The sequence below is a fragment of the Trachurus trachurus genome (genome assembly GCF_905171665.1).
Source record: "Trachurus trachurus genome assembly, chromosome: 1".
NCBI lineage: Eukaryota > Metazoa > Chordata > Actinopteri > Carangiformes > Carangidae > Trachurus > Trachurus trachurus.
In genome coordinates, this window is record NC_139891.1 from 13,383,426 (window position 1) to 13,406,530 (window position 23,105).

The following is a 23,105-nucleotide window of genomic DNA, read 5'->3' on the forward strand; positions in this document are numbered from 1 at the left end:
CTACTGTTCAGTCCTGAGAACCGGTGTTATCTGTTTTTGTATTTTTATGTTTGACTGTGACTGCAATCTATTTCTAACCTTAGGAAAAAATGCAAAATGTGCTTGTTAAATAAGAGAATTAACAGGACTTATATACCTGTTCATTGTGCACTTAGCATCTTCACTTTAAGCTGCGACTGCACTGGGCCAAGTAAAGTTTACTACAACGCTGAGGTGATTGTTTTTCTGGCTCTGACTTATCAGACAAACTGAGACCTTCAGTTTATCTCCCCAAAATGTTGACCTACTCTTTCATCAGAATATCTTAATTCCCTAAACACCACCACACCTTTTGTTGCCTCACGGTGACATAGGAAGAAGAATTAAAACCGATTTATATGAAAAATGAATGAATGATCATCACCACACATTTTACTAATAGATAAAGATACCTGAACGTTTCCAGCGGCTGCAGCCTCCTCTCATGCGCCACGTCTATGAAGAGAAAGAACTGTTTATCTGTATGAAGCACTAACTGCTTCCTTCCTTATGATTATGTGAAAGCTTTACTCAAGTAGACAGATGAATTATGGGGATGAAGATTATTAATTGCAGTTTGAGTTGCTTTGGGTGTTGAATTGAAATCACAGTGAGCTGGTGAGTGGGGTGACACTTTGTTACTCCCCATGGTAGTGCAGGTCAAGGAGGATTTGATTAATTTATTTTTGCATTCACGCCTGGTATTTATTATTCATTGAATTTTGCTTTAATCACATGGATTCAGACCAAGAACAGCTCAGTTTCTCTAACACTATCACACAGACACATGCGCTTTATGACACATAGGGTCATCATTTATTGGATAAGCATTTTTTAGGTAATCAAGAGGCTGTGTATTGATCATGAGGATGCCCTTCACTATTGCTGTGTTTAATCTGACCTGGCTTGATTAAAAACAACAAAAGCAAACAAATCACTGGCTGGCAGTCGTATTGTGTGTACAGGAGTGGGAGGAAAAAACGCCTCTGTCGCTGGCTGTCGCTGATGTAGAAGCATAACATAACAAAAATTAGGAACTGTTTTTACTCGAATGAATTTGTCGAAAACAACTTCACAAATACTGAACTGAAACTACATTTTTATTCTAAACAGGCCACTCTTGCTGGTAATTTGACCCAAGGTCTGGTGCACTGAAACATGATGAAACATGACAATGCACATAAATAACAAAAATAACCATAAAATGCCTTTTCTAAAAGTGAAAGAACATGTCTCACTTGGAAGAATACAATGTAGTTGAAGGTGTCTGGAACATGAAAAACAGGACAGAGTTGTCAGAGATGTGGGACACCTGGACACGGAGGACTGACCTTGACAAACTAGGACGTCTGACTGTCTCAAAGAAACTTTAGTTTGGAGGCCAATGTGGAAATATGGTGTGTCAGGACCACAGGGGTGGTGCTTGTCATCTGTTGTCACCACAGCAGAACACCATCTGCACAGTTGGTTGGTTTTTATATCAGATGCTTCATCTGATGCAGCTCTGGGTTTAAGGAGCCGTAGATCATATCATCCGCCCAGGGGGATATCAAGTTACAACTGTCACAACTGTCAACACTATGTTGAAATCTTTCTTGAAATCAAACCCCAGTGTTGATGCTCCAGCAGTAGCCATTCAGTGTATTTACATTTAGTAACCGACTGGACCAACAGGAGTCCACCATTGTCATGCTGAGTTCAAATGCACTCCCTACAAACCAGGAACTCAGGGAAAGATCCATGTGTCTAATCCAGCAACAGTTCCTGCTGCTGCCACTTTACATAGAGAGTTCAGTTGGAAAAACACAAGGTATTTTTTTTATGGTGAAGCAGTGACAGGGCACAAACTATTTTTGGAGTATAGCTCTGGCTGTGATCATAAATAAAATAATATACTTTAGGAAAACACAAAGCAGAGGGACCTCTTTCCACCATGCACTGCTGTTGAGTGGAAAACGATGATTGTTTGGCTGCACTGTAAACAGATACACCAGCATTTCTGTTGTATTCTTGACAAAGTAGCTGCAGCTCTCAGACTTAAACTACTGCATTCAAAGGTTTTTTGGAACAAATCTACAAAATAAGAGTACAGTGTACAGTGAGTACACTGTTATCAAGTTTAAATCCTCACATCCTCCAGCAGCTCCATAATAACATAATGTAAAATTCAAAGTTTCTGAATACTTTTACTTTTTAGCTTCCCTAGTGATTTCATGCATTTCCCAGAATGCTACTGGCCAGCCTCTAGAGTAATTTCAGTTTTAGACATCACTGAAAAAAATGATTTTCCATATCTATTATTTCATCCTACCCTCTCTGGCGCTTTCTCCTTGACTGACTCTCCTCAACAGCTTTGGACCTGTGCTGCACGTCGTCCCCCTGTGAGAAAGATCAAACCTCCCTCTCTACAGCTGGATGGAGAGATAGAAATCCAAGTGCAGATGCAGGCAAGTGCAAGAGGAGACGAAACCCCCTTAACCCTCCAACTTAGAAAGATGGCCAAGAATGGAGTGAAGACCCAATGCAATATAAAACCCACGTCAAGACTTTGATCTGTTCAGATTTTTTTATTTTATGATTTTTTTTCCCGAACAAAAGCCCAGAAGACTCTTTAAAAATCCAACTGAGATCTCTGAAGGCTTATTTATTGAAAAATAATCTTGTACCCTTTATCTTTGTCCTCTGTCCTCCTTTCTCTTTGTGACCAGAGATGATTGCATTGACCGATGTTGCCTCAGACTTGGGGTTCAGTCTGATAAATGACTCTGTCCGTCATTGGAGGAGGGAGGAAAAACGAGGGAGATAACCCCGCTGTCCATCATCCTTTGTCCGAGTGCAGAGAGGAGATTGGATATTGACCGGAAGGTTGCTTTCTCCAAGCCAAAATATTTGAGGACTCTGTCATAGAATGACACTATAGTCCTGATACAGAGTTTCTCTGCAGTCACAAGTGCACATTTTCAACTCCCAAGCCATTTTTTATTTTTTTTGGCGAAATGCAGTTCCAAAAATTAAATGTATCACACTGTGTAGAAACTGTTATCCTGTAGTCAGGGGGTTAATGTGAACAATAATTGGCTTGGGGGGAGTTGAACCCGGCCTTTACCCATCAGTGGAGTAAACTTCCTTGTTGTAATGAGACTTGGTATCATTGCTACCCTGTTCTAGGAAGTCTTGGTGCTATATGTCTCCAGGCTGTTAACAGTGTAACAGCTGCTTTAACATCTACTGTCGACCACAATAGGCCTGGCAACTATCCAGGCCTACTTTCTGCTCTTGGAACCGATGCATGCCTGTTCCTCATCATCCTACATTTACTGATTTGGCGTGAAGCTGCCTCTCTGCACCATTAGGTAATTTGTCACACCTGCTCTGGCTGTGGCTGCCATCCAATGCCCCTTTACTCCACCAATCTGTGTGTAATTCTTTCTTACTCATCCTTCACACGGCCTGTCATTATAGACAGTTTCTGCACAGCGCCACCTGGCCGCGGAGGAAGTCTCTGCAGGGGCAAAGACGTCTGTATTTGGGGGAATGACCGGCACAGCTGAAGAGGAGGGGTTCCCGCTGGAGGCCGCACTCCTGTCGCACCACTGAGAAGGCCGGGAGGATGTGGTTGATCTCCGAGTCGACCACCTCACACTGCACCTCCAACCTGAAGGTGAGATGGAGAAGCACAAGTTTGAACACACACAATAACAGTCGATTGGGTTCAATCACAGGCAAAATGTTTTTCTATTGTTTAAAGCACAACTTCGAAACATAATACAAGAAATGAAAGTTATTTTTATTTTAAGACAAGTAACAGGAAAGTGGAACTGGCATAACCTCCAGATAAATGGAAAGTGGAGAACAGAGAGAGATTTCATCACTTTCATCACGTGACAGATGTCAAGAAGAGAGGGGAGGAATTTAGCGGAGAGGCAATGAGGAAGTTGGAAAGACTTGCAGGTATGAGATGTCATTGTGAGAAAGATAAGTTGTGTCAGAGAACAGACTTGAGTTACAAGGGGGAGTAAGGGAACAGAAACAAAGGAAAGAGGCGTTGTAAACTAAGACAGACAGGAAAAAATGGGAACACAAAAGCTACTTGGAGAATGAAAGGAGAACAAAGACCAAGAGTTGGAAGTGAAAGTCTTGGGGAGGCGGATGTTTGGAGGAGAGAATCAAACACCAAAGCACTTTCAGTCTTAGAGTGGAAAGCTCAAGTTTCTGCTTCACCTGCCTGAAGCTGGTAAAGTAAACACCTGATGAGACCCTGCCTCACTCCTTCTCATGGAAAATTCAAATACAGAATTTTTGTTTTTAAAAAATGTAATCATTCAGCATAATCTGTTTTTATTTTTACTTGGCCATTTAGTGGCCATAAATGTTGCAATCATTAGAGTTGCCTGGTGGAAAAAATATTAAGCTGGGAAAGTTATCGATCCAGAAGGCTTTACTCTATTTACTAAAAAAATATACAAATACATAAAACAGAACACTGCCTGTTCATTTACAGATTTTCTTAATACCCAAATGCAGGTAAAGCTGGCAATGTGTGATGAGACATCACACGGCTGATTTTTGTAAGGATGCCAGACTTTCAAACACTGTGATAAAATGTATCAACACACAGAAACCAGTCTTGTTTTGTTGGTAAACGTCCTGTTAAAGTTTGATGGGCAGACAGTGAGTTACTAACCCGCGCAGAGCCTCCTTGTTGTTGATGAAGCGGAAGTGAGCTGGCTCACAGATGAAGCCTGCTGACTGACATGCCTCCACACAGGACTGGCCCTCTTGAGATACGAGCAGCCTGAGGGAGCTGAGGGGAGGCCAGGCGGGGGGAGCCGTCACATTGGAGGCCCAGCCAAGGGTTGTGGAATTGGGCAGAGGCACAAACAGTGGTCCAGTAATCCTGCTGCCCCCAGCAGACCCCTGTTTGGAGAGGTTGGCTGGAATGAAGGGAGGATCTGGAGCACAGAAGTCCTGTAGGTAAAAGATACAGTGGAAATAGTTTGTGCAATGACATGACATTATTGTGGTACCATTGTTAAAGGAATACCTAACAATGTGTGATTTACTGAGTTTATTGGCAAAATGTTGATGCAGCACAGTGCAGAGCATAAAGGTCCCATATTATGCTGTTTTTCAACTATTTCACATGGTTCTAAGTTGTCCAACCATATAGTATTCCTAGTGTATTGTCCCCAAATCAATCTGCAGCTCTACATCTCAGCAGTCTAAAAGTGTCTCTCCAGAGCTCTCCTGAGAACAAGCCATTTCTGTGTCTGCACCTTGAAATGCAAATAAGATGTGTAAACCACGTCCACTCCACACCTGTCACGGGGAGAGGGTGTGGTTTTCACTACAGGTACATGTGCCAGTGTTGACATTGGGACAGGGGTCGGGCATTGATTTCCGAAAAAAAAAAAAAAAAAAAAAATTCTGAGACTGGCATCTTGTCTGAAAAAATGTTCTTTCTTTCTTTTTTTTTCTTTTTTTACTGTGGCAGAAGGAGAAACGTGGAGAGACTCCTACTACCATCAGAAAGTTCTGTGTGAAACTGTCAAATAAAAAAAACAAGTGAAACTGAGGAGCGCAGCACAAACTGTGCACTGTTGTATGGACTGATGAGAATATTGACGTGGTTTTGCGCCGGGAGAGGAGACTTCCTCGTTCAGATGTCTCTCATTCCGTGATGAAGACCGCTGCGCTGATGAGAAGCGGTATCATTCCAATATTCTCTGATCCACGATTTCATTTTTAATGACAGGCGGCTGTTTTTCAGTCAATGATTCAAAATGATCATCTGGCGACTGCGCTACCGACCGCTTCATGTCAAATGATGGACGGGGGGGGGGGGGGGGGGGGGGGGGAGAGCGTGTGTGTGTGGATGGGGGGGGGGGGGGGGGGGGGGGGGGGGTGCTGTTCCGGAAACGTCTCAGCGGGCGGAGCTCACGTTTTTCCAGACTGGCCCAGGGGGAGTATAAGGAAGTACCGGAAGGTGGAGTCACTTGAGTTCAGCGCATCCTGACGTCAAGTCTGCCAGCACTTCCAATTCGCCCGTTTGGAGACACGATCTCAAAAAAGTGTAAAAATCAATTAAGGGAGTGAACAGACTTTTTTCACCTCCAGGCGTCATAGAAAGGCCACGGGAACACATAGGACCACTACAAAACCTGTAGAAAGTGGATTTTGCATAATATGGGCCCTTTAACATTGAGTTATTTCAAATAACAAGTGTTTTCTACAGTGTCTGCTGCCTGGGGACTCTGGTGTGCTGCATCTTAAATGATTTCTTAGAGGGCACTACTCCAGTCCACTGCCATAGTTACTGACTACATCCTGTACTACTGACAGCATCTATCCCATGCTACATGGTTGTAGCTACAAAAGCACTCACACTGACACTATGCTTAGGCTATGCAATCACTGTGTGTTCTGAATTGACCTCTCATTTTCCAGGCAAACAGGACCATACAGTGAATACAATGCTTATAAGGAACCAATCTGGTGTCATTATTCTACAGCCATTAGACTGTGTAGTGAACAGTTAGTTCATTATGATAAGTTACAGAAAAAAAAAACTGTCTATTACCACTACATGTGACCCTGACTGGATGATGTAGATTACAGATGTGGAGGTGTGGGTTATGCATAACTCAGGAAACTCAGAAAACAGCCAAGCTATTCCCATTGTTGTCCTTCATTTGGTGTCTGTGGTTGCCATGGTCGCATGGTGAGCTGTGATGACAAACCGAAACAGTTCAACCCTCATCAACTAATATGTCAGCAGCAAACAGCTGTGTAAGTTGACAAGAGCTCAGCTGCTGTCTCACTCTGTGCTGCTGCTGCCTACGCACCTAATGTGCTTCACAAAGAACTGAATTAAAAAATAAATTATATAAAAGTATATTAATCATGTTTAAAATTTCAAGTGTAAGACGAAAATAAGGTGTTAATTAGCCTGCTAAATAGCCAGCTGCTGTAGTATGCTGGTGTATCATTATCACTGATGCATACTGTATGTGCTAAACATTTATGAAATATAATATGACAGATATACAAAAGAAGTCAAACAAAAAACTAGAAAACACAAAGGTTCAGCAAGAGTAGACCGAGGTTTCTGTCCTAAAACCTTGGTAAACAGGAATCTAGTTGAACTTTCTCCTGTCTCTTTTGACAGTGTAAATGCTGAAGAAGCAGTTTCAAACCCACGCCGCCAGTCAGGAGCTGACAAAGGATGACCAGAGACCCTCTGCAGTTTGTCTGACATCTCATGTGGGATTATTAAAGAAGTCTCTTTCCTGCTACTCCTACATCATTATCATCCTCACACTTCTACTCTTCCTCCTTAATCATCCCTCCTCATTAGTGTCAGAAGTCCTTCTGCTTTAGAGCCGCAGGGCAGATATGTGGTTCGTAATGAGAGTTAGCATGTATATTAATCATAAGTCTACATACATGGAGTACAGACACACGTGCGCATGCATGTACACATGCACGCAATGATGAAATATTGAGCAGAATATGAACAGAGGGTAGGTAGTACTCTAAGAGCTGGTGAGAAGGCATGTATACTGTATGTGTATGAGAGAGGACTCGTGACTAGAAGAGACTATCTATGCATGTTGCTGTAACATCCACTGATCTGTGCACATGCACCTCACCTGATGCTGTATGTAGGCGTGGACTCTCTCCAGCATCCCCTCACAGGTGTATTCATAAGGCAGATATGGCTCAACCTGAAAAAACAACAACACACACACAAAGATAACACACATTGCTAAATGTTCATATTTTGCATGTATTATAGTGTTTGTTGTCAAGTCATTGTTCACACCAACTGCAATAAATTGTCTCCTCTCCTTTTTCATTTCAGCAGATGAATGTTTCTATTGTCAGATTTCTGCAGGCCCTAATCACAGTATGTCACAACTTGGAAACTCATTAGGCTTTATTTGCATACCAATAGATCACACCCTGCAGTGATGTGCAGGTTTTAAAACTAAAGCCCACTTTTGACTGACCTAATGAGAGTTGAGCTAGATGAGGCAGACTGCAAGAAACCCTCTCCTCTCTCTCTGAATTTATTTATGTTTATATATACAGTACATATATGTGTGTGTATGTATATGTATATGTATAGTGTACACTGTACAGTATACAAGTATGTGAACAAACAGACAGAAAACTGGATGAATGTAAAAATGAAAACTGTCAACATCAATGTGAGGATTAACATAAATTTAATTAGCTGCTTTAATAAACTGCTTTCTTTATGTCATTGATATTGTATTTTTTTATATATCAGTGCAGAAATGTTAATTAAAGCTTCATGACTGACTTAAAAGTAGCTGTTCCAGAAGCGTAACAAGCTAAAACTTTTAACAACCAACCAGGAGACTTCAGAGAGATAGAGGTAGCTTGTCTTTGTGTCCTTGCAAATTATACAAAACTCACTAAACTGCATTTCCAATCTGAAATCAAACTTGTCTAATGTTCAGCCACGTGTGAAATCAGACTTGGCCTATTTCAAGAGAAAACCACTGAGAAGCAAGTTTGCAAGGATGATGCAATTTAAAAAGTTCCACACACTGCAAATCTGATCAAAGCCGTATGCTAATACACTTTGTAAGCTGGAGCAGAAAGTAAACACATGAATGGGAGTGACACACAAACAGGTAACAGTTTTCTTTCTATAGCTTCTTTCGTTAAGCTTTACTTAACCAGCCGTGGGGACTTAGAGCACATTCTCATTTACAAGAGCAGCCCTGCGGGAGAGATTTTCCATTGGTTTTCAATAAGGATAGTTGACAAATGTAATCCACAAAAATGTACCACAAACCAAAAATATTCCACCCTAAGTCTAACTCATCAAAAAGTGTGGGCTGGAGAATCGCCTTCACCTTCTTTTAAGGCATATGTTGATTTTAACCAACTACATCATGAAATATTGAACCATAATTTGTGCAAAGACGACCAAGGGCTTCCACTGCAAGCAAATAGGCCAGACAGCAGAGAGAGGGAGTGAAGGACAGAAACAGAATAATACAGAGATAGAACAGACAGACAGACAGACAGACAGACAGACAGACAGACAGACAGACAGACAGACAGACAGACAGACAGAAAAGAAAGAAAGAAAGAAAAAAATACACAGACAGAGAAAGAAACGGGGAGACAGAAAAAGATGGAGAAAGGATTTATCGGAACATGAGGACTGAGATTGCTCTGTCCTGCATGACTGAACTCAAGCCCCCACACAGTGTACATGTGTCTGTTTGTCTTGTATTTAATGGCTATTATATACAGGTAAGGCTCTTTGTGCTGATACAACTGATCCATGCTATTTTAATGTCTCGTGGTCCAGTTGTCGTTATGTATTTGTTTGGGTTTGAATAAGTACTGGCAGAAAAATATTATCTGACTCTCTGTGTGAATGTGAATGTGTGTGCGTGTGCGTTAGCTGGGGCATTGTGCCTCCAGTGAAGGGTGAAGGGGTCCATCAGCTCTCGCCTGGTGGTGTGACAGTGTAGACGGAGACAGAGCAGTCAGCCACTGCTGCTGAACTGCAGCTTGACAAAATAGACAAAAAAAAAGAAACCAAACATACACACACAAACACATCCATCTCTATAGACATCACCTTTTGTCTAATCTCCATGCATGCAGTCTAATTGTAATCTGCTTAAGGCGCAAACTATTACAGAACTTTTAAAGTATCATGTAGACAGCTAAAACCCCTCATGAGTGGAACAATATCGAGGACGTTCACGTCGCCCGGATCGGCGTCACCGGGGCCCCACCCTGGAGCCAGGCCTGGGGTAGGGGCTCGCAGGCGAGCGCCTGATGGCCGGGTCTCCGCCCACGGGACCCGGCCGGGCCCAGCCCGAAGGAGCGACGTGGGCCCGCCTTCCAGTAGGCCCACCACCCGCAGGAAGGACCATGAGGGGCCGGTGCCGTGTGTTTTGGGTGGCAGCCGTGGGCGGGGGCCCCGGCGACCCAATCCCCGGACAACGACTCTGGCTTTAGGGACATGGAATGTCACCTCGCTGGGGGGGAAAGAGCCTGAGCTCGTGCGGGAGGCTGAGAGGTATCGACTAGAGATAGTCGGGCTCACCTCCACGCACAGCCTGGGCTCTGGAACCCAACTCCTTGAGAGAGGCTGGACTCTCTTCCACTCTGGAGTTGCCCATGGTGAGAGGCGGCGAGCTGGTGTGGGCTTGCTCATAGCCCCCCAGCTCAGCCGCCATGTGTTGGAGTTCTCCCCACTGAACGAGAGGGTCGTTTCCCTGCGCCTTCGGGTCGGGGATAGGTCTCTCACTGTTGTCTCGGCCTACGGGCCGAACGGCAGTGCAGAGTACCCGGCCTTCCTGGAGGCCCTGGGAGGGGTGCTGGAAAGCGCTCCAACTGGGGACTCCATCGTTCTGCTGGGGGACTTCAATGCCCACGTGGGCAGCGACAGTGTTACCTGGAGAGGTGTGATTGGGAGGAACGGCCTCCCCGATCTGAACCCGAGCGGTGTTTTGTTATTGGACTTCTGTGCTAGCCACAGTTTGTCCATAACGAACACCATGTTCAGGCATAAGGGTGTCCATCAGTGCACGTGGCACCAGGACACCCTAGGCCGGAGGTCAATGATCGACTTTGTAGTCGTGTCATCTGATCTCCGGCCGTATGTCTTGGACACTCGGGTGAAGAGAGGGGCTGAGCTGTCAACTGATCACCACCTGGTGGTGAGTTGGATCCGCTGGCAGGGGAGGAAGCTGGTCAGACTTGGCAGACCCAAGCGTATCGTGAGGGTCTGCTGGGAACGTCTGGCAGAATCCCCTGTCAGGGAGGTCTTCAACTCCCACCTCCGGGAGAGCTTTGACCGGATTCCGAGGGAAGCCGGAGACATTGAGTCTGAATGGACCATGTTCTCCACTTCCATTGTTGACGCGGCCATCCGGAGCTGTGGCCGTAAGGTCTCCGGTGCTTGTCGCGGCGGTAATCCCCGAACCCGGTGGTGGACACCAGAAGTAAGGGATGCCGTCAAGCTGAAGAAGGAGTCCTACCGAGCCTGGCTAGCTCGGGGGACTCCCGAGGCAGCTGACGGGTACCGGCAGGCCAAGCGGACGGCAGCCCGGGCGGTCACGGAAGCAAAAACTCGGGTCTGGGAAAAGTTCGGGGAGGCCATGGAGGAGGACTACCGGTCGGCCTCGAGGAAATTCTGGCAAACCATCCGACGCCTCAGGAGGGGGAAGCAGTGCTCCGCCAACACTGTTTACAGTGGAGGAGGGGAGCTGTTGACCTCGACTGGGGATATCGTCGGGCGGTGGAAGGAATACTTCGAGGATCTCCTCAATCCCACTGACACGCCTTCCGTCGAGGAAGCAGAGGCTGAGGATTCAGAGGTTGATTCATTCATCACCCAAGCTGAAGTCACTGAGGTAGTCCGGAAGCTCCTCAGTGGCAAGGCACCGGGGGTGGATGAGATCCGCCCTGAGTACCTCAAGTCTCTGGATGTTGCGGGGCTGTCGTGGCTGACACGCCTCTGCAGCATCGCGTGGCAGTCGGGGACAGTGCCTCTGGACTGGCAGACCGGGGTGGTGGTCCCTCTCTTCAAAAAGGGGGACCGGAGGGTGTGTCCCAACTACCGGGGGATCACACTCCTCAGCCTCCCGGGGAAAGTCTATTCCAGGGTGCTGGAGAGGAGAATTCGGCCGATAGTCGAACCTCGGATTCAGGAGGAACAATGCGGTTTTCGTCCTGGCCGTGGAACGCTGGACCAGCTCTACACCCTCCGCAGGGTGCTCGAGGGTGCATGGGAGTTTGCCCAACCAGTCCACATGTGTTTTGTGGACCTGGAGAAGGCTTTCGACCGTGTCCCACGTGGCATCCTGTGGGAGGTGCTCCGAGAGTATGGGGTCGGAGGCCCTCTGCTGAGGGCTGTACGGTCCCTGTATGACCGGAGCAGGAGCTTGGTTCGCATTGCCGGCAGTAAGTCAGACCTGTTCCCGGTGCGTGTTGGACTCCGGCAGGGCTGCCCTTTGTCACCGGTTCTGTTCATTATTTATATGGATAGAATTTCTAGGCGCAGCCAAGTGCCGGAGGGGGTACGGTTCGGGAGCCACTTGATTTCATCTCTGCTTTTTGCAGATGATGTGGTCTTGTTGGCTCCCTCGAGCCAGGACCTTCAGCATGCACTGGGGCAGTTTGCAGCCGAGTGTGAAGCAGCTGGGATGAGAATCAGCACCTCTAAGTCCGAGGCCATGGTTCTCGACCGGAAAAAGGTGGCTTGCACCCTCCAGGTCGGGGGAGAGTTCCTGCCTCAGGTGGAGGAGTTTAAGTATCTTGGGGTCCTGTTCACGAGTGAGGGGAGAACGGAGCGCGAGATCGACAGGCGGATCGGTGCGGCGGCCGCAGTAATGCGGTCATTGTATCGGTCCGTCGTGGTGAAGAAGGAGCTGAGCCGAAAGGCAAAGCTCTCGATTTACCGGTCGATCTACGTTCCCACCCTCACCTATGGTCATGAACTCTGGGTCATGACCGAAAGAACGGGATCCCGGATACAAGCGGCCGAAATGAGTTTCCTCCGCAGGGTGGCGGGGCGCTCCCTTAGAGATAGGGTGAGGAGCTCTGTCACCCGGGAGGAGCTCGGAGTAGAGCCGCTGCTCCTCCACATCGAGAGGAGCCAGCTGAGGTGGCTCGGGCACCTGTATAGGATGCCCCCTGGACGCCTCCCTCGGGAGGTGTTCCGGGCATGTCCCACCGGGAGGAGGCCCCGCGGAAGACCCAGGACACGCTGGATTGACTACGTCACTCGGCTGGCCTGGGAACGCCTTGGGGTCCCCCCGGAAGAGCTGGAGGAAGTGTCCGGGGAGAGGGAAGTCTGGGGATCCCTGCTCCGACTGCTGCCCCCGCGACCCGACTCCGGATCAAGCGGATGAAAATGGATGGATGGATGGATGGATGTAGACAGCTGTTTTCCTGCTGTACACGATCCCTCAGCGCCCTTCATGCATTCACGATGGTTTCTTTGTAGGAGTGTTACTGTGGCTCGAACGGGGAATTAACTAGATAGCTGCAATGGAATGCCAAAGCCATATTGCAAGTCATGTGTAGACAGTTGGCAACAATATCCTGATTTCTTTAGCTGTAAACAAATCACTCATAAATCAGACATAAAAATAACTTCAAGAAAATTGACTGCACAGCCATCGTATTCTCTAGTCAGTAAAGGCACATACACAATCGTTTCAACTTTCACTCTCAAAGAGTCACTTTCATACACTTGATTGCACCTGCAATCTTAACTTGCGAAAAAACATCACTGAGATATAAAAGGTTTATACTGTGGTTATTTTAAAGTGTAAATTGTGTCTCAACAGTTGGCTTTCATAAGCTTTAGTCAATCAGGCCCTCGGACTCTAAAATCTTTCTATTCCTCTATCTTTCTATTCATCTCTTTTGCTCTCTGTTCTTTTAGCATTTTCTCCTCCTCTTTCCTGCTTTTCAGAAAGATCGAATCTGCCCAGTTGACTCGTTAATTAACCTCTCTCCCACTCTTGGCAGTTCCTAGCATCCTCCCGTTCTCCATCAGCCCACATTTCCTGCGTGGAAAGGTTCAGCACAGCAATATCACACTGCAACTTAAATATTGACAATCTTGCTCTGCAAAACTCTCCTATTGAAAAACTACTGTGCTCTTGAGTTAACATTTAGTAACACTTTAGCAATGTCCCAATGACGACAGCAGGTCCAGTGTTTTCACCACCGCTTCTTAATGGGAAAGGTCAACAAAAAACATCAACATGTAGAAGGTGGAACAAGGACTTGATGTAATCATAATGTAACTTAACTGATGACAAGAATATAGAGGACAAACAACATTTTTATTATAAGTTCCTATTTAACTTTGTGAGCCACTGAGCAAAGTCACTTGATGTCTGCTGCCTCATACCCACCACATACGATTTTATATTTTAGATATTTTTTGTGGAGTGGACCTACGATTTAAAACAATCATGCTCGTATATTTGAACATTTAATGACTAAATCCAGTAGTTCTAGGTTTTCAATAGTCAAAAACAAATTAAATTCAGAAATTTCATTCTCACTCGACACTACAGTGCACAGTGGACGAGCATACCTTGGTTCTCATGATTTCCCTGATGGCAGAGTCAAACTCCAGGGAGTTGTTGTAGTCCACAGTCATGACATGAGGCTTGCCAATGTACTGCTCTGCGTACGGGTGCTGGGAGGAAACCTACAGAAGGCACATGCAGGGCATACATGAACTGTGGGCACTCTTCCTGAAAGTGATGTGGATGCTGAAATAGATAATTAATGACATATACATTTAGGACCGACGCTTATTTATAACATTTGTGTTAAGAACACACTCACCCAATAGAAAGTACTGCAGGAGTATTTTTAAAATTTTGTGATTAAAGCTTGATAGGAAGTGGTGTTGTGATACTGTAGGAACATGATGTTCCAGCCTCTTATCAAACACAAACTTATGCTGTCTGAACCTACAGTTGATGCCAGTTCTTTTAAAGGATCTACTCACGAATAAAGTTACTTGGCAGCAAAAATATTCTTATTAGTGACTAACATACTGCAGCAAAAACTGTAAGGAGCTTACCTCTCTAGAAGTGGGCTTCCCCCTGAAAAACTCATGATTGAGTGAACTATGAGGTGGGTGGAACTTGGGTTGAAGGAAAATGCAGCCATTGGCTATTGCTTCAAGAGGGGCAGGGCCTTCGTAGGGGAAACCAAAGCCAATGAAGAGCTAGAAAAAATAAATATAATTGTCATTTCATATTTTTATGTTTTTTTTTTGTAATCATAAATTAGTTTCTGAATGAATGTGAGCGATAGCCCAAGATGAAACACAAGCTGCAGGTGAGGAGTGGGGTACGCTCAGACTAACAGCAGCAGTGAAAATTCAGCAGATGTGTGTGTCAGTAATATTTCCTCTGGTCTCTTACCTTGGCCTTGCGCAGCAGTTGCTGCAGTTCATGCTGGGGCAGCAGGCCGTGGTTCTTCACAAAGGCTGGGACCTCCGGAGGTCTCTGAGTCTCATAGTACACCGTGCCGTGGACCTCCATGTACCTGTGGAGAATCTGCAGGAAACCTTCCTTGCCCTGCTGGGAGGGGAGGGGAAAAGGATGGGTTGGTGAGATGGAGGGCAAAGGTTGAAGAGGAGGGTGTGTGGAAAAAGAAGTGTGTCAGGGAAGAGCAGCAGAACAGTGAAGAATATGATTAAAGACCTAGAGCCCAGATACAGTGTGCTGTGTTTGTTGTGTCCCTGATCTTGTGTGTTGTCTGCCGTCTGCTTTTGGAATCAGTGTGTGTGCATCTCACGTGTAAGACTACATCTGTGAGGGAAACATATAGAACACTTTTTGCATGCGGAAATAACATTCGACTTTATCACTGTATTAGTAAACAGCCACTTGAAAGCATTAAAAATTATGCAATCCAGTCACTGTTTAGGAAGTAAGGAGGACAGACACACTGCATCCGTTCTCATCCAGAATCTAAGCTGGTAAGGCCTCCACTTTCTCTAATTACTTTTATTAATATTGCTAGTCAAACACATTTGTTGCTCTCTGACATTTTTCCGTTTCTGCAAAATGAACAAATAATTTATTATAAATCAGAGCTTGTACCTATTAAAAAGGCAAATAGTAGCCACTGTTTATTTCTGTGCTGTGGTACGTGGTAATCACATTTGTTTTTATTCTGCAAAATTCAACATATATATTAAGAAAAATGAGTTAGTTATTTTTTTCTTGTGTTCAGACAATCAAGAATGATGTTACCTGCTTGACAGTTTCGACTGTGACTCCAGTCTTCCTCAGAAGTGTCACCCGAAACTGTCAAGCAGGTAACATTATTCTTGATTTCATTGTCTGAACACAAGAAAAAGAAAACCTAATATATACGATAAGACAAAATGAACATAATCAATCTAATGTGTCTTGAGTGTTTGGATGTGGGCATAGTTTTTAATGAACGTTAATCATGCATGGCACATGAGCCACTCTACAATGCCCAATTCTTCCTCTTGACAGAAAGGATTTTTAAAAACTAACCCTAAAAGCAAAAGTTTTGCTTACAAAGGTAAAACGACATTATCCATTCATGAAATAAAGGATATTCACTGAAAAAAAGAAAAACCAACATTCACCAAGTAAATGCATCTCCTTTAGAAAATCATCATGCTGTGGCTTGTGTGGGTGTGATAAAGTGTAATTTGTGCTTCCCATAGCTGTGCATTCGAGCCCCCCCCCCCCCCCCCCCCGAAAGTGTGACCACAGGGTCACACTTTCAAAGTCAAGGCTGAACATGATGACTGGGAGAACAAAACAACCAACTAGCAGCAGCTAACAACCAAAACTGAATCATGTGAATGGAGCGTAACCCTTGGGCCACAGTATTGACTGGCCGTCTGGTGTTAAGCAGCTTACTGTATCCCTGCTTGTGGTACAGACCCCCGCAGTCGTAATTGGAGGCTGTAGCAATCGATAGCTTCCTCTGTGAGGATTTTCCCAGCCAATTAGGGGATTAGCTCAAGCGCTAAGTGCAGCAGACAACATGAATTAGCAGTAGGAGAAACACAGGCGTGGAAGAGCGCAGATTCCATAACCTCCACTTGCAGCTGTGTGTGTGTTGCTCCGAGTGAACTCTCACAACATGAATTGGATTAGAAATTGTAATGAGGATGTTCTGCTGTCCTTTTTCTTGTGCCTCACCTCATTTCATGTGCGTTTGCATGTTGTATGTTAAGGATACAATGACATAAAGGAATAATTATTTGCTAAGCATCACCCTTCTCACAGTCGTTGCACTTGTCAAGCTGTTTGTTCTCAAAAGCTACATACAAAAGCTACATACTGTGGGTTGATGGCAATGAAAGCAGTGGCAGATTTCCCACACACTTGTTTAAGAACCCTGCAAAAATGCTCTCAATATGCATTTGTAGGCAGACGAGATATCATACTAAAAGACATGTAACGCTACTTAAAGAAGCAGCACTGTTCATAAATTGTGCAGCAGAGGCTGTATTATAGCTGTGATAAAGAAATGTTCGATCAGACTTATTTTGTCCTTACTTAACTTTGTTCAGGAGCTTAGCTTGGACTTGATTTTATTTTCAAGAGGCTTTTACGATGAGGACAAACCAATGTGTTTTGCAGATGTAATTCTATATTGGATAATGTTTGCTGGAGTGTTGTCTTTGCTAAATCCAATAAAAAAGCAAGGCAGAGACATTTCCACTAGATACGGTGGCAAATCTATGATTGAACAGTTGCTGTTTAGGGGAGGGGTTTAGTGAAAAGTCAATTCTCATTCAAGATGCTTCAGTGCTTCTAATGACAGGTTGTGGGCCTCAATTTACATCTCATTGTGGAGACCTCTCAGTGGGTGAAAGACAACAGAAACACAAATTATGGACTTATTCCTGTTCCTTGAGAAGCCCAGCATCATCCATAAGTGCAAAACTGGCCACATTAAGACAAGTCACCAAATCTTTCAGACTGAATTATTGGATTAGAACACAAGACTAACATCTTTCAAATGATGGGCTGTCTGACCAATCATTGTGCTCTCAGACAGGATCTTAAAAAGATAGTCACTGTTATAAGCTACTTAAAAAAAACTATTGAAAAGTGTTGGCTTCAGTGTTTGAAACTATGTAAATCCGTGACAATTAGCTTCTCATGAATCACTTCAGAAATAAGACTTAAGAATAAAAGTTTTTTATAAATGCATGAGTATGTTCATTTGCTTTTATGAGCATCTTGACATGTTTACAGCTCAGAGTATCTTTTTCATATGCACTGGCTGAGGCTGAGATGGACGTAACAGCAGTATTTGTTGAAAGAAACAGGACTTACCTGAAGCTAATGACCATCCAGCGAGATACAATGGTGCAACACAAAAGGAAAGAAATAGAGAAAGAGAAAAATAAGGTCAGATAAAAATGTAGATACACAACAATGCAATGCTTGAAACAAAAAAGACAAAGAAAACAAGAACCACGCATTTTCTTTTTTTCCTTTTCACAATGCTTCTGTAGATTAGAGTATTGTGTCAACTGGTCTTTGTCTTTTTCACAAGCTATATAGAAATCCAGGGAACTGTACAGACAGACAGTGGAAAGTAATGGCAGCAAACAACATCTCTATAATCATTTTAACAATGGAGGCACTATTGTGCCCATCTACAACATGCAAAGGAAGAGCAGACAGCTTTCGAGACAAAAATGGCTTGTAACTTGCTGCCAAAATGCTGCCATTGGATTTTCCTTTAAAAACTGCTGCACATGATTGTGTTTGTGTGCGTTGTGAGAATTTCCATGCATCAACACTGAAACTGACTTCTGTATGAAGAATTCAGCTTTTAACCTGTTGGCTTAACTCAGCCCCTGTTTGAATTTAGCAGTGTGAGAAGTTTGTTTATGTAGGTGTGAAATATGTGTAGTGTTTACATTCATTGCATGTAAGACACTGTGTACTGTATACACACAAGGCATGGGTATAACCATAACTATATGGCTATGTTTCTTATGTATACTGTAGGTGTGTGTGTGCGCGTGTGTGTGTAACTGCTGTATATACTGTCACCCTCCAGGAAATTCATTTATTTTATACATGGAAACATTCAACAGCAGCAGTATACAAAAGATTAACAATGGTGGAGACATAACAACACAGTCTGAGTTGTTTTGTCATTGTTGGAGGGAGTAAATAGCTAGCTTTTATACAGCTCCAGGAGCTGTAGCGGCAACAACAAAAGTTTGTGTGTGTCATTTGATGTCTGTACCTTCCACATGCTGGCCTCTTTCCCATACACAACAGCCATGTTGTTGACTTTGTTCTGCTGAATGCTCCTCTTCTCTGTCTCATTGAGCTCTTCCGAAACGAAGCCCATGAATGAGTTGTCTGGTGTGTGAGCTGAATGTGTGTATATGAATAATAAGTAGAGGCAGGATATTAGCAGAGAGAGAGAGAAAACATTACACAAAGACAGGAGTGGGGTGGGGGGGTTGTCATCATGATTGAGTGGCAGAGAAGAAAGACAGAAAAAGAGCTCTGCATCCTTGTTTGCTTCAGTTCAATGGCAAAGTCACTGTGATTATTGCCTCCCTAAGTATTATTAATAGTAACTGTCATAAAACCAGCTGCTGTTGGGCTTAGGTGGTTTTGGTAGTACAAGGTGTACAGAAAATAATTTTGAAAATACTGGCTGCATGTTGAGATGTTGTACTTGAGGACTGAACTACCAGTATATTCATAATTTCAGAATTACTCTTTCATAACCAGCTATTTACTGTATCCTCAAAGTTACAGCCATTTTTTTTTTTACAGAGTACAATATATTGAATAACTGTAATAAATTACGGCACCTGCCATTCTCTCATACGGAGCAGCTGATAAAAGCTGAGCCAATCACTATACTGTAGCTTGCGACAGTGTGAAACAGTCTGCCACATATTGACGTTATAATGATCCTGCTGTTGAGTGCCAGCTATAGCTGAATAAGCATGGCATTGTTGAGAGCTGAATGTGAAAACAGAAGACAGTTAAGTTGTCAGTGTTTTAGTCAGGAGCAGGGAGGAGATGGACAACAACAGCAAGGGCTTTGAAAACAGCAGATCAGTCATAATGTGTAACATGAAACAGAAAAGCAAATGAGCAGAAGACCAGATACAGTTTGAAAGGGACACTAGAAGCTGTGGTGTTGCTGAAAATAGCTGCATTACACTCATTATTCCAAATTAATGTGAACAAGCAGCCAGACCTGTCAAAGAAAGTCAAAACACCAAATTTGAGTCATTTTATCATATTTAGAACAACCATCAAAACTGATGACAGATCTTTGTGTGTGTGTGTGAATACGACAGTGAAGCATTTTAAGTTTCATGTTTTGAAGTTACAAGACTACAAATGCTTTAACTAAAAAGTTTTTTGAGTTTGGGATGGGAGGATAAGAAAATGTAAGGAATACAATTTGATACATTTGACCATTCTCTCATTAGATAAGATAACTTAACACTGGTTTTCATACGGATCCTTTACGCTAGTTTCAGAATGACTTATGTGACTAAAGCATGAAGTACTGTAAGTATGTACAGTATGTGAGGTTTTTGGGCGTGGGTGAGGTCAGGGGCTCAATCTGAATTTCTACCAGTTCCAGTGAGTGTGTGCGATCTATTCTGGGTCCTGATAAATTCATCTATATGGGAAAAATATTCTGTACACTGTTCAACGAGCCCCCTAAAAACTACAACTCTCCCTCCATGCACGGCAACATTCTCATATCAATCTAAAGAGCATTAATGCAAATCAGGAGCCTTGTTGGCAAACTATGACAAAAGACTCTGCAGATGTAATTTACAGACTCACTACTGCTTCCACTCTGAGGCCCTGAGATTTAGTTTTGCACTCAGTTATGAAGGTTATTACTGGTGATGGCAAAAACATTCACCTGTATCCTCTATGAACAAGTTAGTTGTTCCTATTTGACTGAGAAAGGCAGAAAGGCCCTGGTCAGAGAATTACCGTCATGTGGTGCTTGCAGGTCGAATCCCATGTTGGCTTATGCCTGATGTGCTGAAAGCTGACTCCCAACCGATATGATCATTTGTGCATGTCATTCCGCTAGTCTCTCTCCCTGCTCTCCTGTCTCTCTACACTGTCCTATCAAATAAAGGCAAAAATGCCACCGAAAATATCTTTTAAAAAAAGAAAGAAATTAACAGATCTATGTTGCACTGGGACCCTGGGCCACTCACCCTGTTCCATGACTGATTTGCAGTCTCTCACAATTCAGCCTAAAACCGAATACTCTATCTCCTTACTAAATAACCACCCAGTACCTATTTGTAACCGTTTTCACTCATGATGTTGCCGATTTGTGTTCTCACTAACTTAACTTTTCTGTTTTTGTATATTTTGTTTGGTCCACTTTATACATTTTTTTTCTTAAATTTTCTGAATTCAACTAAAGAAAGTGATGTTTTTCTTACGGAACATGGTCATGTACTGCCTGGCGTTGAGGTTCCAGTAGCCCCAGTTGGTCCGGTATCCATGGAGGGTTGCATACTCCTCATGATTGTAAGCTGGCTCTGTCCCAAAGGTGTCAATCACTCGGATATGACATCTGTAAAAACACAGGACAACCACTTTATAAGTTACTCACCATATCCATTATCAAATCTATACACCAGTTATGGATGTAGCCTTAAAATTGTTGACAAAACACTAGTAAAATATAGTAAAAATATCATTACATTACAATGTACATATTAATGATTTGAACACCTTGTTGTTGCTACATATCTTTCTCATTTTCTTTGAAGTTGGATAACAAGTTTTAAAGTAACAGACATTTTCTTAACAGCAGCTTATAAACGAGGCATTTCCTTGAATCTGCATCACATTAACCTTTCCTTTTTGAGCTTAGAGATCTGAGCTCTGCCTCACTTGGAAGATACACCTGGAGGATTGTCCCAGATGCTGAATAAATTACATGCAAAATTTGCTTGGATCATGAGCACAAGCTGAATGCAAAGCACAGCACAAACTTGTCCTGCATGTTCATGTCGGTAAATCTGCCTCTTTGCGGTTTAATCTTTCTGTGTTTCCAGCTTCGGAAGCTACAGTAAATCTTAATGGCACAAAGCCATTAATAGCAGAAAATAGTAACAATATTTAGCACAATACCACAAATGATAGAATATATCTGAAGGTTGTCAAAATTTAAAAACCAAAGCACACAATGGAGAGGAAGCCAAAAAAGAGCCACCAGCAGCTTTTTCTGCAAAGTGAAGTGTGGAAGGTTTGACATGAAAATGACAAGGAGAAAAAAAAGCACTTTGAGGTTTAGAGTCTGGGAGTACGATGAGGCACTGATAGACTTTCCAGGTGAATGCTTAGAAGAACTGCACTGAAGCACAACTGACGCTGTGCATGAACGCACATAACAGAATCATATACAAACACATGTGCTTTCTCTGCTCTCTCTTCAATGCACACACACGCACGCACGCACGCACGCACAGAAAGCTCACTATACCCTTGTCTGTGCCAGTGAGCGTTCAGTCTGGCCAGTGTGTGAGCTCTGGGGGATTAACAAGAGCTAAAGGTGGAAAGGTGGCAGACTCCACTTTCAGATCTCTGAGACTCTTTCCTGGCAGATAACTGTGTGTGTGTGTGTGTGAGAAAGAGCGAGGTAGTTCAGTAAATTTTTGCGTCTGAAGAGCATTTCCATTGCCTCTGCATATTTCATTAAAAAGCTCACATATCTGCTTCCTGGCACATCTCTGGCCTTGAAACTGCACGAAAGTGTCTAACTGAGACGTGATTAAGTTGTTGCTTTCAAATTACTGTATGAACTCCAGTGATTATTACTCTGGCTGATACAGTATACATGTAATTAGAGGTATGTATGGACTGTTCTTATGAGAGTCTTACAGGATAGGCTGTTATTATGTTGGTATGAGGACGTGGATAGATCTTATTTATTTTATGGAAAATTGCATTTTCTCTTACAACTAAAGTATTTTATCCATTACTATATATATTCGCTATATTTGCTATGTTCATTAGATACTTCTTTAGCACTCTGACCTGAGTAGTCTCATATGTAGGATTATCCTACAGTTTAAATAATTTGGGTAGAAGTACAACTTCTTGAGCTTTTCAGGAAAGTTCAACTTTCTGCCTCTCCATACAGTAGATTACATTTTACAGTTCAAGCTTTATGAAAAATTGCATAGCTAACCAGGTTGCAGAAAATGAGAAAATGAACCAAAGAATGCCCATGGAAGTCCCTCAAGAGTGCTCTTATAAAACAGGTTTGCATCTACCCTCCATACACAATCATATTTTTTATTGCTGTTGGGTCCCATGGTCTACAGAAGCTGCTGAAACGCTATCTGTGAAACAATGAAAGTTTCCCCCAGACTGGAAGGAACCACTTTGTATCTATTGTGCCTCTGATCATTTGTAATTGAATCAATCATCTATGATTGAGTTTACTGAGATTGATTATTTGGTGGCTCTCTCTCCTATTACAGTACCTCCTGTCTGCACAGGCTC

The 23,105-nt window shown here is 43.5% G+C and overlaps 1 protein-coding gene across 1 annotated transcript in view; it reads right to left on the minus strand.

The window, feature by feature from the left end:
• Positions 1-3,474: 3,474 nt before the first annotated feature.
• LOC310994622 (alpha-1,6-mannosylglycoprotein 6-beta-N-acetylglucosaminyltransferase B-like) overlaps positions 3,475-23,105 on the minus strand; it is a gene marked incomplete at both ends in the record, with an annotated part of 120,306 nt that continues 100,675 nt past the window's right edge. Inside the window, 8 exons of the mRNA XM_083983363.1 lie at positions 3,475-3,673; positions 4,703-4,986; positions 7,671-7,745; positions 14,138-14,254; positions 14,636-14,782; positions 14,982-15,140; positions 18,826-18,956; positions 21,032-21,165. Of these exons, the coding sequence (XP_083839489.1) occupies positions 3,475-3,673; positions 4,703-4,986; positions 7,671-7,745; positions 14,138-14,254; positions 14,636-14,782; positions 14,982-15,140; positions 18,826-18,956; positions 21,032-21,165 (1,246 nt within the window). The remainder of the gene's footprint in view (positions 3,674-4,702; positions 4,987-7,670; positions 7,746-14,137; positions 14,255-14,635; positions 14,783-14,981; positions 15,141-18,825; positions 18,957-21,031; positions 21,166-23,105) is intronic.